At 38.4% G+C, this 12836-nt stretch overlaps 1 protein-coding gene across 2 annotated transcripts; it reads left to right on the top strand.

Moving 5' to 3' along the window:
* Positions 1–1088: 1088 nt before the first annotated feature.
* Positions 1089–9714, top strand: LOC128242653 (steroid 17-alpha-hydroxylase/17,20 lyase-like). 2 transcript variants are annotated; one of them, XM_052959890.1, is made up of 11 exons: positions 1089–1238; positions 2237–2397; positions 4241–4318; positions 6113–6211; positions 6420–6513; positions 7333–7491; positions 7966–8183; positions 8386–8511; positions 8659–8763; positions 9000–9134; positions 9349–9714. In XM_052959890.1, exons 2-11 carry the CDS (start codon positions 2244–2246, stop codon positions 9693–9695), a joined length of 1515 nt encoding a protein of 504 aa, XP_052815850.1. In that variant the 5' UTR covers positions 1089–1238; positions 2237–2243; the 3' UTR covers positions 9696–9714. The 2 variants fall into 2 exon arrangements, with proteins under 2 accessions (XP_052815850.1, XP_052815849.1); XM_052959889.1 differs by lacking the exon at positions 1089–1238 and adding an exon at positions 1250–1406.
* The last annotated feature ends 3122 nt before the right edge of the window (positions 9715–12836 follow it).

The raw sequence follows: 12836 nt of genomic DNA on the forward strand, positions 1-12836 counted from the left end.
TATCATGGATGGCCGTACTTTAAAATTGCTCATGAGCCGGACCCTTCCCCGCACCCAATGCTCAATGATTTGAGGTTAGATGAGCAATTAAGGGCCTTTAGCATTACACTATATACTACTACTACTGCTACTACCACTACTACTGCTGCTGCTGCTGCTGCTGCTGCTGCTGCTGCTACTGCTACTGCTACTGCTACTACTACTACTACTACTACTACTTTTACTACTACTACTACTACTACTACTACTACTACTACTACTACTACTACTACTGCTGCTGCTGCTACTACTACTACTACTACCCCGCTGCTGCTGCTGCTGCTGCTGATTTAACCATTTCTACAACTAATACTGCTACAGCTGCTGCTGTCAGGCGCGTAGCTGACTGCACGCAAAAACGCAGTTGCGTAATGAATTTTTGACAGGTCGAAGCTTTTGTCATACCAAAATAACTGAATTTGAAATAAAAACGGGGGCCGGGGGGAGGGGTTAGTGGATGAAAGGGTTAGGCATTCGTCTGCATTTTCCAAAACTGGCCCTAGCTTCGCGCCTGGCTATCATCTAAATATTAAGATTATCATTTCATATCATGAGATTCCATCTAACAAAGTCACAATCAGTATTAAAATGTTTTGATGTCATATAATTTAATTATTTAGATAAATAAAAAGATATTTCATTTCACCATCGTTGTTCGACCTATCATGCAAGTATCACGTTGTAAAGGAATTAAGTCGTAGTTGGAAAATCCCTAAATGAATCTACTCCTGCATTTAAAATAAAATGCACATTCCCATACTTGAAACTTTATTTTGAGTCGATTGTATTTATATAATTAAATGTTCAGATGATGCAAACAAAAGAAAACGAAACAAAAGTGTGCTTGATTTTCACCGTTTATTCTAAATTATATTCGGTGCTCGATGTTGAACTATGTTATATTAGTTCTGTGCTTGATTTTCACCGCTTATTTTATATTCTGTGCTCAATGTTGATCTGTGTTATAGTTATGTGCTTGATTTTGACCCTCGACGTCACAGGCAGGTCCTCAATATTGATTGAACCAGCTATTCGATTGTTTGCTTTTGAGCCTGTTTGGTTGCATTTATTGTGTATTTTGTGTTTATAAGTATTGTTGAGTGTAGTTTCATTGTGGAAATATTCTTTAGAAAGTATCATTGTCTTGTAAACATCGAAACACGACTGGAAGGATCTAGCGCGTGATATACGGTGTACAAGTATGAACTACTAAAAGAATCATATTGACTGAGTCATGCATAATTTAAAGGTCATGTTATGATCTAGCTTGTGGTTTATTTGCGGCAGGATGCAAATGCGTATATAAATAAGACTGAACATTTCGTTGTCATTATAACTTGGAATTTTCTTACTGATACATCTGAAAGGTAAGATCACCATTTAGTAAATAAAGTGAGGCTCTTACTGGAAACACTGACTACTGTACTACGGAATAATTTTTCGTTGAAATACTGTTTTTACGATTTTTGATAATGTGTAAAAGAATAGAATTTCGTAAAATGATGCTCATTAATAAGTCACAGAACAACATTTAATTAAACGCACTTACTTTCTGTACAGTTTTCAACAATTCATTAATATTAATTGTAATATTTACTGTATTCATCTATCATAGTTTCTGTCACGTTCATAAGTTATTAAACGAGACTGGAATATTTAAAGACAAACCGTTTCTATTTAACCAGTTCTCATCAGATTTATGTTTAATAAAGGCAAATTGGGTACAGTAAGATTGCTCTGTTGCCGCCAAGTAATATTTGTACTGTTACATATATACGTAAGATGTATATAAATGTTTTCCCAAACATAATGGTATCCGGTATAAAGGTAACACGCAAATTTGAAATGTGAAATATTAAAAAGAAAGCTATTCATGATATGAATGTGTCTTATAAAGACAGACAGACGGACAAGCTTAACCAAGTATACCCCCTGGGGGGGGGGGGTCCCCCAATTATCCATTACGAGTGGTTTATTTTTAAATTTTACATGTGGTGCAGTATTGCTTATTGCATGTTTATGATAAAAACACACTAAAATCCCTTTTGGTGTAGATTTTCAACATAAAACAATTTTAGTACAAGGCTTATTTTAAAATTGTTCAGAAAATATGTGAATGACAAATCACGGTTTCATGTGATGCATCTTCCATATGGAACCGTAACCAAGTGAATAAACAGCGTTTGTAATATTCCAGACTAACTATGTCGGTGGAGGCGTACCTGCCTTCCTCTCCTATCACGACGGGCCTGGTTGCCCTGGTAGCGGGCCTCTTCTCCTTCTGGCTGCTCAGGCGCATGCGCTATAACTACCCGCCCCGCCCAGGCATCGAGCTCCCCCTGCTGGGACATGCTTACAGTAAGGAAAACACCACTGAAATTTTATTTTTTCATTTTATTTTGCATGATTTCTTTAATCGATCAAGATATCTAAGCCACACTACTATAAGAGTTCTCGCGTTGCATACTTGTTTCAACTTAATTTAATTTTATATTGAAACATGTTGCAGCTACAAAACATCGATATATCCACTCTATCATACGGCACCTTTGATATTTTTCTTCATATAAATCGAGTTTAGAAATTTTAAATATCTTTATCAACATAGGTATAGTTTCTGACCACACCCCTAACCCACCTATCGCATATATGTGTTTCTTCCACCCAGATAAGTAGATCCGAAAATTTAACCATGCTAGAAATTCTTATAATGCCCATGGGCAAAGATAAAACAAGAACCCGTATGGAACTCCTTTTTAATGGTCATCACATTGTAATTACCTCCCTGGTTAAAGACTGTCGTCTGTAGCATCATTGAAACCATGTCTTGTATTTAGAATGCTAATTATTTATTTCTCGTTTCAAATGTCACCATAAGAAAGTTTTCACGCACCTTTCAAGAAATAATTCTTCACTCTCCTCAGAACTATTAAAATAACGATTTGACTATTAACATAATCTAAATCACTGCGCGCATATCCATCACAACCACGAATTATCACACGCATTCATACGCATTTATTTTCACTACGTACAAAAGAGGTCCAGCAAGAAATACAGTTTTTACTAAATTTTGTTTCACTGAGATGGGAGAAAAAAACGTATTCGCTCGTGTAAGGTAGGTTCATTCGAACGCTCGCGCAGGCTGTTTTGAGGAAACTCGGTAAACCTCGTTTCCTCAAAACACAGACAATGCGAATGTCCGTCGGACAATCGGACATGTCCGGTATATTTCCATTTTGACCGACGAAACTTTTGTTTTGGTCGGTCACAATGTCAGGTGAGAAATTAAAGTCAGCACTGTTTAATTTTCGGAAAATTTATTTTCAGTTTCAAAATAAATGTTCAGAGTTATTTTTAACTATTATATCATGATTATTCAGCGTGTTAATCTGTGTATCACTATTTGTAAACCCTGTTTCGACATGTTTCCGTAAAAGCCGATAAAACGCGTAAGGTTCCGATTTCAGCTCGTCCTCTAATACTTTTATTTTACGGAAATGTTCGCAAATTACAAAATTCCGTATGTATTTATTTTCGGCGAAGTGGTTCCCGGCAATCGTGTTAATTTAAATATGACGATTAATATACCGAGCTGACTTTCTTTCCGCTCTGTTTAACATTGCCAATAACAAGAACACTACTTTCGTTTTTGCATAAATGTTGTGCCTGAGTTTGACTTGCAGTACAATTCGTTACATTTTATAACCGTACTGTATCTTTAATTTAAAGATGAATTAAAAGAGTACGATCTAGCTGTTCCATGGGTAGACGAACCAGATATGAGGTTTTTTTTGGGAGGCAAGGGAATAAAAAAATTTATGACATTTATAAGATCCGAATATTGATTTTTTTACATGATGTTTGGCTTTTTTTGTAATTTATTATAGTTCTGTAGGACAAATCTAACCAAAAAGATCTAAACCTGCTATAATGGGGAATTACAAAACTTATTTAAAAAAGAGGCTTAAAATCAAGGTTTAGGCTGATGTAACTGAATACTGTTTGTAACATTGCGACAGGTAAAAAATTGGTGCGACAGGTAAACTTTCAGTGTTTACCTGTCGCAATGTCCTGTGAAGAAGAAAAAGTTTTCGCGTTGTCTCAAAACACCCTACGCTCGGGTCGGGATGAACCTATCTTACACTCTCAGCTTTGGAAGATACTTATAATCTCACTCTGTTCAACTTTTTTATTTTAGAATTAACGTTAAATGACCTTCCACAGCAAGCGTTTGAATGGTCGAAGGTATACGGACCAGTTCTGACCATCCATCTAGGTGAGTGAATATATTCTAAGATATACATTCACGGCTCTTCTGTTCGTTTCTTATTTTAATTTCACGCTAAGTTCTAATAATATCCATGTTTCAGTAATTATCGCTATTGCTTTGACGACATGCCGTGTAAAAAGTATAGTACTCGTTCCACTGTTCATGAGTTATAACCCTTATAGTCGCGAGTGCAACTGATCCCATCTTTGAGTCCAGACTCGACCTTCAGGCTAATCGTAATCATGGACCCATACCCTGTCACAAATCTGAGCTCTATCTATCTCACTCTATTTCTCTTCGCTACACTTGTCGCAGGTCCCTGTACTTCTGAATAATTACGGAATAAGTGTGACCCCTTGTAGGTTCCTGTACTTCCGTGGGACAATTGATCTATAATTACGGAATAAGTGTGACCCCTTGTAGATCCCTGTACTTCTGTGGGACAATTGATCTATATTTACGGAATGAGTGTGTTCCCCTTGTAGATCCCTGTCCTTATGTGGGACAATTGATCTATAATTACGGAATAAGTGTGACCCCTTGTAGATCCCTGTACTTCTTTGGGACAATTGATCTATATTTACGGAATGAGTGTGACCCCTTGTAGATCCCTGTACTTTTGTGGGACAATTGATCTGTAGATCCCTTTACTTCTGTGGGACAATTGATCTATATTTACGGAATGAGTGTGACCCCTTGTAGATCCCTGTACTTCTGTGGGACAATTGATCTATAATTACAGAATGAGTGTGACCCCTTGTAGATCCCTGTACTTCTGTGGGACAATTGATCTATAATTACGGAATAAGTGTGACCCCTTGTAGATCCCTGTACTTCTTTGTTACAATTGATCTATATTTACGGAATGAGTGTGACCCCTTGTAGATCCTTGTACTTCTGTGGGACAATTGATCTATAATTACGGAATAAGTGTGACCCCTTGTAGATCCCTGTACTTCTGTGGGACAATTGATCTATAATAACGGAATAAGTGTGACCCCTTGTAGGTTCCTGTACTTCTGTGGGATAGTTGATCTATAATTACAGAATGAGTGTGACCCCTTGTAGATCCCTGTACTTCTGTGGGACAATTGATCTATAATTACGGAATAAGTGTGACCCCTTGTAGATCCCTGTACTTCTGTGGGACAATTGATCTATATTTACGGAATGAGTGTGTTCTCCTTGTAGATCCCTGTACTTCTGTGGGACAATTGATCTATAATTACGGAATAAGTGTGACCCCTTGTAGGTTCCTGTACTTCTGTGGGACAATTGATCTATAATTACGGAATAAGTGTGACCCCTTGTAGGTATCTGTACTTCTGTGGGACAATTGATCAATAATTACGGAATAAGTGTGACCCCTTGTAGGTTCCTGTACTTCTGTGGGATAATTGATCTATAATTACGGAATGAGTGTGTTCCCCTTGCAGGTCCCTGTACTTCTGTGGGACAATTGATCTATATTTACGGAATGAGTGTGTCCCCTTGTAGGTCCCTGTACTTCTGTGGGGCAATTGATCTATAATTACGGAATGAGTGTGTTCCCGTTGTATGTTCCTGTACTTCTGTGGAATAAATGATCTATAATTACGGAATGAGTGTGTTCCCCTTGTAGGTTCCTGTACTTCTGTGGGGCAATGGATCTATATTTACGGAATGAGTGTGTCCCCTTGTAGGTCCCTGTACTTCTGTGGGACAATTGATCTATAATTACGGAATGAGTGTGACCCCCTGTAGGTCCCTGTACTTCTGTTGGATAAATGATCAGAATGATATTGTGTGTTTCCCTTGCAGGTCCAATGAAGACAGTTGTGGTAAACAAGATAGACGAGGCGCTAGAGGTTCTCGTGAAAAAGTCCACAGACTTTGCCAACAGGCTTATCACACCCTCAGGTAACGCACGGATACATGCGGCCGCTGATACACATGCCAGTATAGCAAATACATATTTCAATCGATAAAGAAAGACAGTTCTATTGCTAAACATGATACATTTCAAGTTGGGAGTTGTAAACAGTTTTTCCAGAGGTAACTGTTGCTTTAGTGACTGATAGCTCTCCGACATATGTAGTAAATTAAAGTGTAATCAATGTTGCTCCAGTCGAGATGTTTACGGACGGGTGTCGGGACATCGCGTTCAGTAACTACTCGCCCACATGGAAACTACACCGTAAACTCTCCTCAAAGGCCCTCAGGTACGGCAAAAACACTCAAGGTTCCTATGCGATGTTTTTACATAACTGTTTATAATACAACTGGAAAGAACAGGGGCAAGCCACGTAGTCAAGAACTAATCAATCAGTTTCAAACCTCACCTACGTTCTAACTAAGAGTTTGTTCATGTTGATACATACATATTCATTTTATTTTTACCCTATGCGTAACGCTCCATCCAGTGTTGAGGTCTGTAAAATTTCCGAACAGGATAGGATCTTCGAGCGCATCGCTCAATATTCCCATCTTAATCTGCACCTGATCTTCGTCATACGACGCTTGATGAATTGATAACTAAAAGGAGTACACTTCGTTAATAAATAATTTTCCATTGTTGTATCCAATGGATTTCTTTGACTCGTTCTGAATGAAGCTCTCGTGATCAGTCTGAGGTAGGCTTCAATGCTTATGCACCAGTCATTTGTAACCACGCCCCCCAGGTCCGGGGAATAGCGGGGACTTTGAATTTCGGTCCAGCCAAGCCGGGCAAAGTCTCCGCCCTGCGGGGACAATCTGCTGGTAAACCCCCCGCCAAATGCCCCCGCATACAAGGGACCCTAGATAAGGCCAATTTCCCGCTAAGTTTGGCGTGAAGACAAAACCAACACAGTCACCCGGCACTGCGGGGCCACCTGAAAAGTAAAAACACGGCCCATTTCCCCGGGTATCCCCGGTATACCCCCGGACCTGTGGGGGCCGTGGTTACAATTGACTGGCGCATTAGTACATGCATATGTATTTTAATAGGTAAAGGAACATTAAAGACACGTATAATCTTAACCCCCACACACATTCCACAGATACTACATGCAGGGACCGGCCCTAGAACACCGTGTGCATGCGGCCTTGGAGACGGCACTGGCGGAGATGGACGGGCACGCGGACTCGCCCTTTGACCCTGTCGAACACATCAACTTTATAGTGGGCAATATCCTTACCGGCTTATGCTTCGGAGGATCGTAAGTCGAGATTCTGCCTTTTCAATTTCTTTGGAGAAAAAACAAATTTGATTCACATTGGCATTCCATATTTCTTAGCAACTATTGTAGCTATTATGGATGCAAACGAATGGCAAAATTGATACTGGAATAATGAGTAATTCTTTCGATCGACTAATCCGTTTGCAACTTTAGTGACTATTTAACACTACATACTAAGCTGTAAGAACAAAGATGATAATGATGATGCTGACGATGATGATGATGATGATGATGATGATGGTGGTGGTGGTGGTGGCGGCGGTGGTGGTGATGATGATGAGGATGATGATGATGATGATGATGATGATGATGATGATGATGATGATGATGATGATGATGACGACGACGACGACGAAGACGACGACGACGACGACGACGACGACGACGACGATGATGATGATGATGATGATGATGATGATGATGCACATTTAGAATGCATATACTTGTTACCAGATACGGTTTCGAAGACAAAGAAGTAAACTTCATCATAGAATACGGGGACCAGCTGACCAAGGATGGGCTGGAATCAGGGACTCTGGAGGACATCATTCCTCCCATCAGGCACGTGTACAAGTCACCGGGATTTCGAAAACTGGAGAAATTCTACAAAAAAGTGATAGTGGACTTCATTGGAAAGAAATACCATGATGAAAAAAAGACATTTAAACGAGGTTGGTGCCTGATTTCTTACTTTGTAACGATAATGAATATGTTTAAACGAGGTAGGTGCTTGATTTCTGACTTTGTAACAATAATGAATATGATGTTTAAAACGTGTGTGATAGCAAAGTAACAATACCTCGGAAAGTAGAAGCATTACAATAAATGAGTGTTGTATATACAGTAGCCTTACCCCTGTGTCCTCTCCCCCAGACGAGTTGCGTCACCTCGTGGACCACCTTATTCTTGCTCGTACGGAGGCTGAGGAATCGGAAGGAGATGCCCTTGTCGCCCTGACAGATGCACACATCATACAGACCATTGCGGACATATTCTTTGGTAAGGAGACGGTGTGTTTAAAATTAGTCGATGTGTTGCCTGAGTATCATTGGCTAAGTACCATTTAATCACCAACTACGGCCTATACAGAAAAAAAACAACTTTTGGTTTTGTTTTCCTATTCACGCTACTTACCTGTCCTTACAGCGGGTGTGGACACGTCCCGAATGACATTGCGGTTTGCGCTGCTACACATGGCCGCCTACCCCGACATACAAGCGATAGCCCAGGAGGAAATTGACCGCGTCGTAGGTAAGCGCTGTGTGATAGCTTAATAAGACTGGTGGTGTGGAGTTTGAATCTGGTTTAACTTAGTGCGTTCTTTCTGTTTACCCTAAACATTTCCTGACCACGTGGCTGACTGACAACAGCAGTAGATTGTAAACAACATATTAAAGTAGCAACCAAAAAAATGTTGAGCTATGTGTATATCGGTTTCGGTACTTCAATAGCTTAAGTTCATAAATCAGGGTATTTTTCACCCATAGGCCGTGACCGTCTCCCAGGATTGAGCGACCGACCGGATCTAGCGTACACGGAGGCCGTGCTACATGAGAGTATGCGCATCGCCACCGTGGCCCCCACCGGCGTCTGGCACGAAACGCTTTGTGACACATCCATAGGTAAGTCTCAATGGACGTTATGCGAAACGTGAATGAGCATATCGTAAAGTTATGACGGTCTAAATTTCTCGTCATGCCTGGTCCGTATTTTATTAATAGCCTGTATCTCAGAATGTTCGATCAACCTTATTCCTAGATATTAAGAAGTCTTCGCACTCATAGCATGGGTATCTTAAAGATTTTTGTCATTTGAATGTTAACCCATCTTTTACAGGAAGTTACAAAATCCCTAAAGGCACGCCGGTGATGATCAACCACTGGGCCTTGCACCACGACCCGGATGCCTGGGACGAGGTTGAGAAGTTTAAACCCGAGCGCTACCTCGACGAGCACGGGAAGCTCGGACCAAAACCCAAGAGCTGGCTCCCCTTTGGAGCAGGCAAACGAGTGTGCCTGGGTGAGTTCGTTGCAAAACCAGAGTTGCACCTGATCTTCGCGAGCTTATTACAGCGTTATCGGTGGTCGCCAGAGGCAGGACGCATTGTGGACATTTCGCCCGAGAAAAGCCCGCTGTCAAACACTCCAAAGGCGCAGAAACTCCGCATGGAAAGGCGGATATAAATCTTTATTTATAGGGGGGGGGGGGGGGGGGGGGAGGGGGGGGGCATACATTTTAGTCTGGCTATTTTATATTTTGAGACATGACAATATGCAGGCATTTTAGAATGTGATGTGTGTGTACGTAGTCGAACTTTGATCAAGTTAAAAGTTAAAGTTATAGACATGATTTCATATTCCGTATAAAATAAATTATTTTTAATAAACTGTTATATTTACTAATAAAAGTTTATAAATGCAAATATTGGAATCGTTATGTGCCAGTTAATCTATATTAACAATTATAATATTGGTAATGAGTAAAATAAAATATTGCATTTGATATCATAAAAGCCACATCTATAGTCCCTTGACTACACTATATATATATATAACTACATTTATTTATGAAGCAATAGTTGACAGACCTATATATAACTACATTTAGTTATGAAGCAATAGTTGACAGACCTATGTATAACTACATTTATTTATAAGGCAAAAGTTGACAGACCTATGTATAACTACATTTAGTTATGAGGCAATAGTTGATATATATATATATATATGTCAACCATTGTCTCATAAATAAATGATATAAAATAAGGCCATGCACTGCCTCCAACATGCTCTATCTTGGTATTACTAAGCAAAAAAAAGCTGAATTTGTATGTATCTAAAACTTGTTTCACTAGTTTGTTTCTCTTAACATAATTCATACTGTTCACAGCTGAAACTCATGATTTATTATGTTATGGATCTTCGAACGTTGGGTATTATCACTGACAGTGTGGACATACCATGTGGTTTGTGACGTCACATTTAATTATAACGTGAAGTAAAATACCGCTCGACTCAAAAAGGATTATAGCTGTAAGTGTGTTATTTTTATATCATTTTTTTATAAAACCTAGCGGAGGCTAAGCGGAAAAATGTACACTACACTCGGTTACTAAGCGGCATGTTGAGTAATTTATAGTTTTTTCAAAAATCGTGAGCAAATGCTGAAAATGGACAAAATATTGTTTGTTATGACGAGAAGCAAATTACGTTTCTGGTCCAAAAAGTTGTTTATATATATATTCACCATGTTTGCCTTAAAACGGAAGTCTCGGAATGTATATTCTATCCTCAGGACATATACATACCTACAAATAAGGCATACAGTATATAGAAGTATCAAATGTTTGTATTTTGTTATGACGAAAAGCAAAACCTATTTGGTTATGACGAAAAGCAGTTTTTAGGAACAATTGCCGACCTTTCTCCTTCTTGCAATGAGCTCGCCTTGAACCTGTTTTGCAATGAGTATCGGTTATGTTTTACGGCAATTAAAAGACATATACATATATGACAACTACATGTCATTGCTAAATATGTCACTCAATTTATTGATCAGAAAACGTCATGATTCCAACAACACGCATGTTCTTCATAAGCTTGTCTGGTATTTTTTGACAAAAATGGAGTTTATGTGTCGTCAGTAGGTTAGAAGTGCAATATAGATTTTTTTACCTCCACGCACCTCCTATCATCTTTAAGTTTGACGTCAAAAACGTACTCTAGTCGGAAAAAAGCAAAGAACAATGTTCTGCCATTACGTGCTTTTATCAATTCCACTTAAATGGTAATTTCCAAAAATTTACTTTAAAAGGATCGAAAATGATATTAATTCAGTACATTGTTAATTTTCATGGTATGAAATTGCTTCAGTTTTTTCACAATTCGTTTCCTACTAAATTATATTCATGAGCACCACAACCTATTCATTGGCACCACAACGTTCAGAAAATCGAGCGTAGTGCAGCAAGTGTAACAAATAAATTTCTATAATTTGTAACGCGGCAACCTTTTGTCAATAAAAAAACACACACATGTAAAGAAAATGCTTAAACCTAAGGCATGTGGACAATTCTCACGAAAGTCCAGATTTTTACGTTGTCAACACTCACGTCTAGCAAGTTATGCAAGTTCTAGACGATCAGATATTAAATTTTATTCAGATCTTTTACATTTAGAACAACTCATGGCCATTCCTATGTGGAACTACATTCTCCAAATCGTTAAATTAACTCGTATAAACCTCTAAAATGAAAAATAAGAAACCATACTCACTGTTTACATCCATATTCCACTCATTGGCACTATAACGAAAGACGCGTTGGAGCATTTTCAACACATAACAAAATGTTATGGCTCCAATGATTACCCGGCGTGGTATACATACTTAGGTTTATTTCAATATTTAGTCTTATTTTGGTCTTTTGTTAAATTTAATATATAAATATATATTATGTGACAATTAATGTTCAATTTTATAAATAATACTGCAGATTAAAACCTAAAAATATAGTTGTGTGTAACCATTTTCTTTTGGGTAATAAGAAAGTGTCTGTCAACTGAAATCAGGTATTAAAAAGGACTATTTTGAAGAAATAGCTTGTGAATTTGCAAAATGGATATGGTAATGGATACAAATTTAGGAATTTATTTCATAAACAGTGTTTTTTAAATTTGTTGTGAATGACGTCTAGGCTAAACATAATTAAAAAAGAAACATGGACGGCATTTTTAGAATGACTTCCTGTACTCCAATGACAGTCTACTTCCTTTCAAAACGCTCATAGCAAGGCAGTTTACCAGCAACATTCAAGTTCAGACAGTTACTCTCACAGTCACTGATTCCACATAAAATCCCACTTTTTCTGGTGGATTTTACAACATTTATTGTGCTCCATTCACGGAGGTAATGTCTTTGTGCACATCTATCAAATTGACAAGAATCCATGCGGTAATCGTCCAGCTACAAAGCGGATCGCACGATTGGGACGCTGACTTATGTTCTTTTGAACTTCAACACCAAATGACATGCACATACTTGCGAGATTACTAATGACGTCACGCAGTTATGATATTGCTCTTGTTATTGATGTGCTTGATTTAAATGGATTGAAATATGCACTTTTGTTGTTTTTAAGAGAAACCTTTGAAAATCAGTTGATAATTGTGACATGATTTATGTTTTTTTAATGTTGATTAAATGTTTTTATGTCGCGTTATTTTCTTTCCTGCGGATGAAGCATCCTAATAACACACAATGCAAATTCTTCGCATTATGACAAAGATGTGTATTGATGAAACTTTGATCTAGATTTTGAGCGTAAA

This window comes from Mya arenaria, chromosome 8 (genome assembly GCF_026914265.1).
Source record: "Mya arenaria isolate MELC-2E11 chromosome 8, ASM2691426v1".
Lineage (NCBI taxonomy): Eukaryota > Metazoa > Mollusca > Bivalvia > Myida > Myidae > Mya > Mya arenaria.

What these genes read in the sequence shown, in the direction of transcription:
- LOC128242653 (XM_052959890.1), top strand. Translation starts at nt 2,244, where the DNA reads ATGTCGGTGGAGGCGTACCTGCCTTCCTCTCCTATCACGACGGGCCTG. An exon ending in CTCTCCTCAAAGGCCCTCAG is followed by an intron (nt 6,514 to 7,332) that starts GTACGGCAAAAA and finishes CACATTCCACAG; the next exon opens with ATACTACATGCAGGGACCGG. An exon ending in AAAAAAGACATTTAAACGAG is followed by an intron (nt 8,184 to 8,385) that starts GTTGGTGCCTGA and finishes CCTCTCCCCCAG; the next exon opens with ACGAGTTGCGTCACCTCGTG.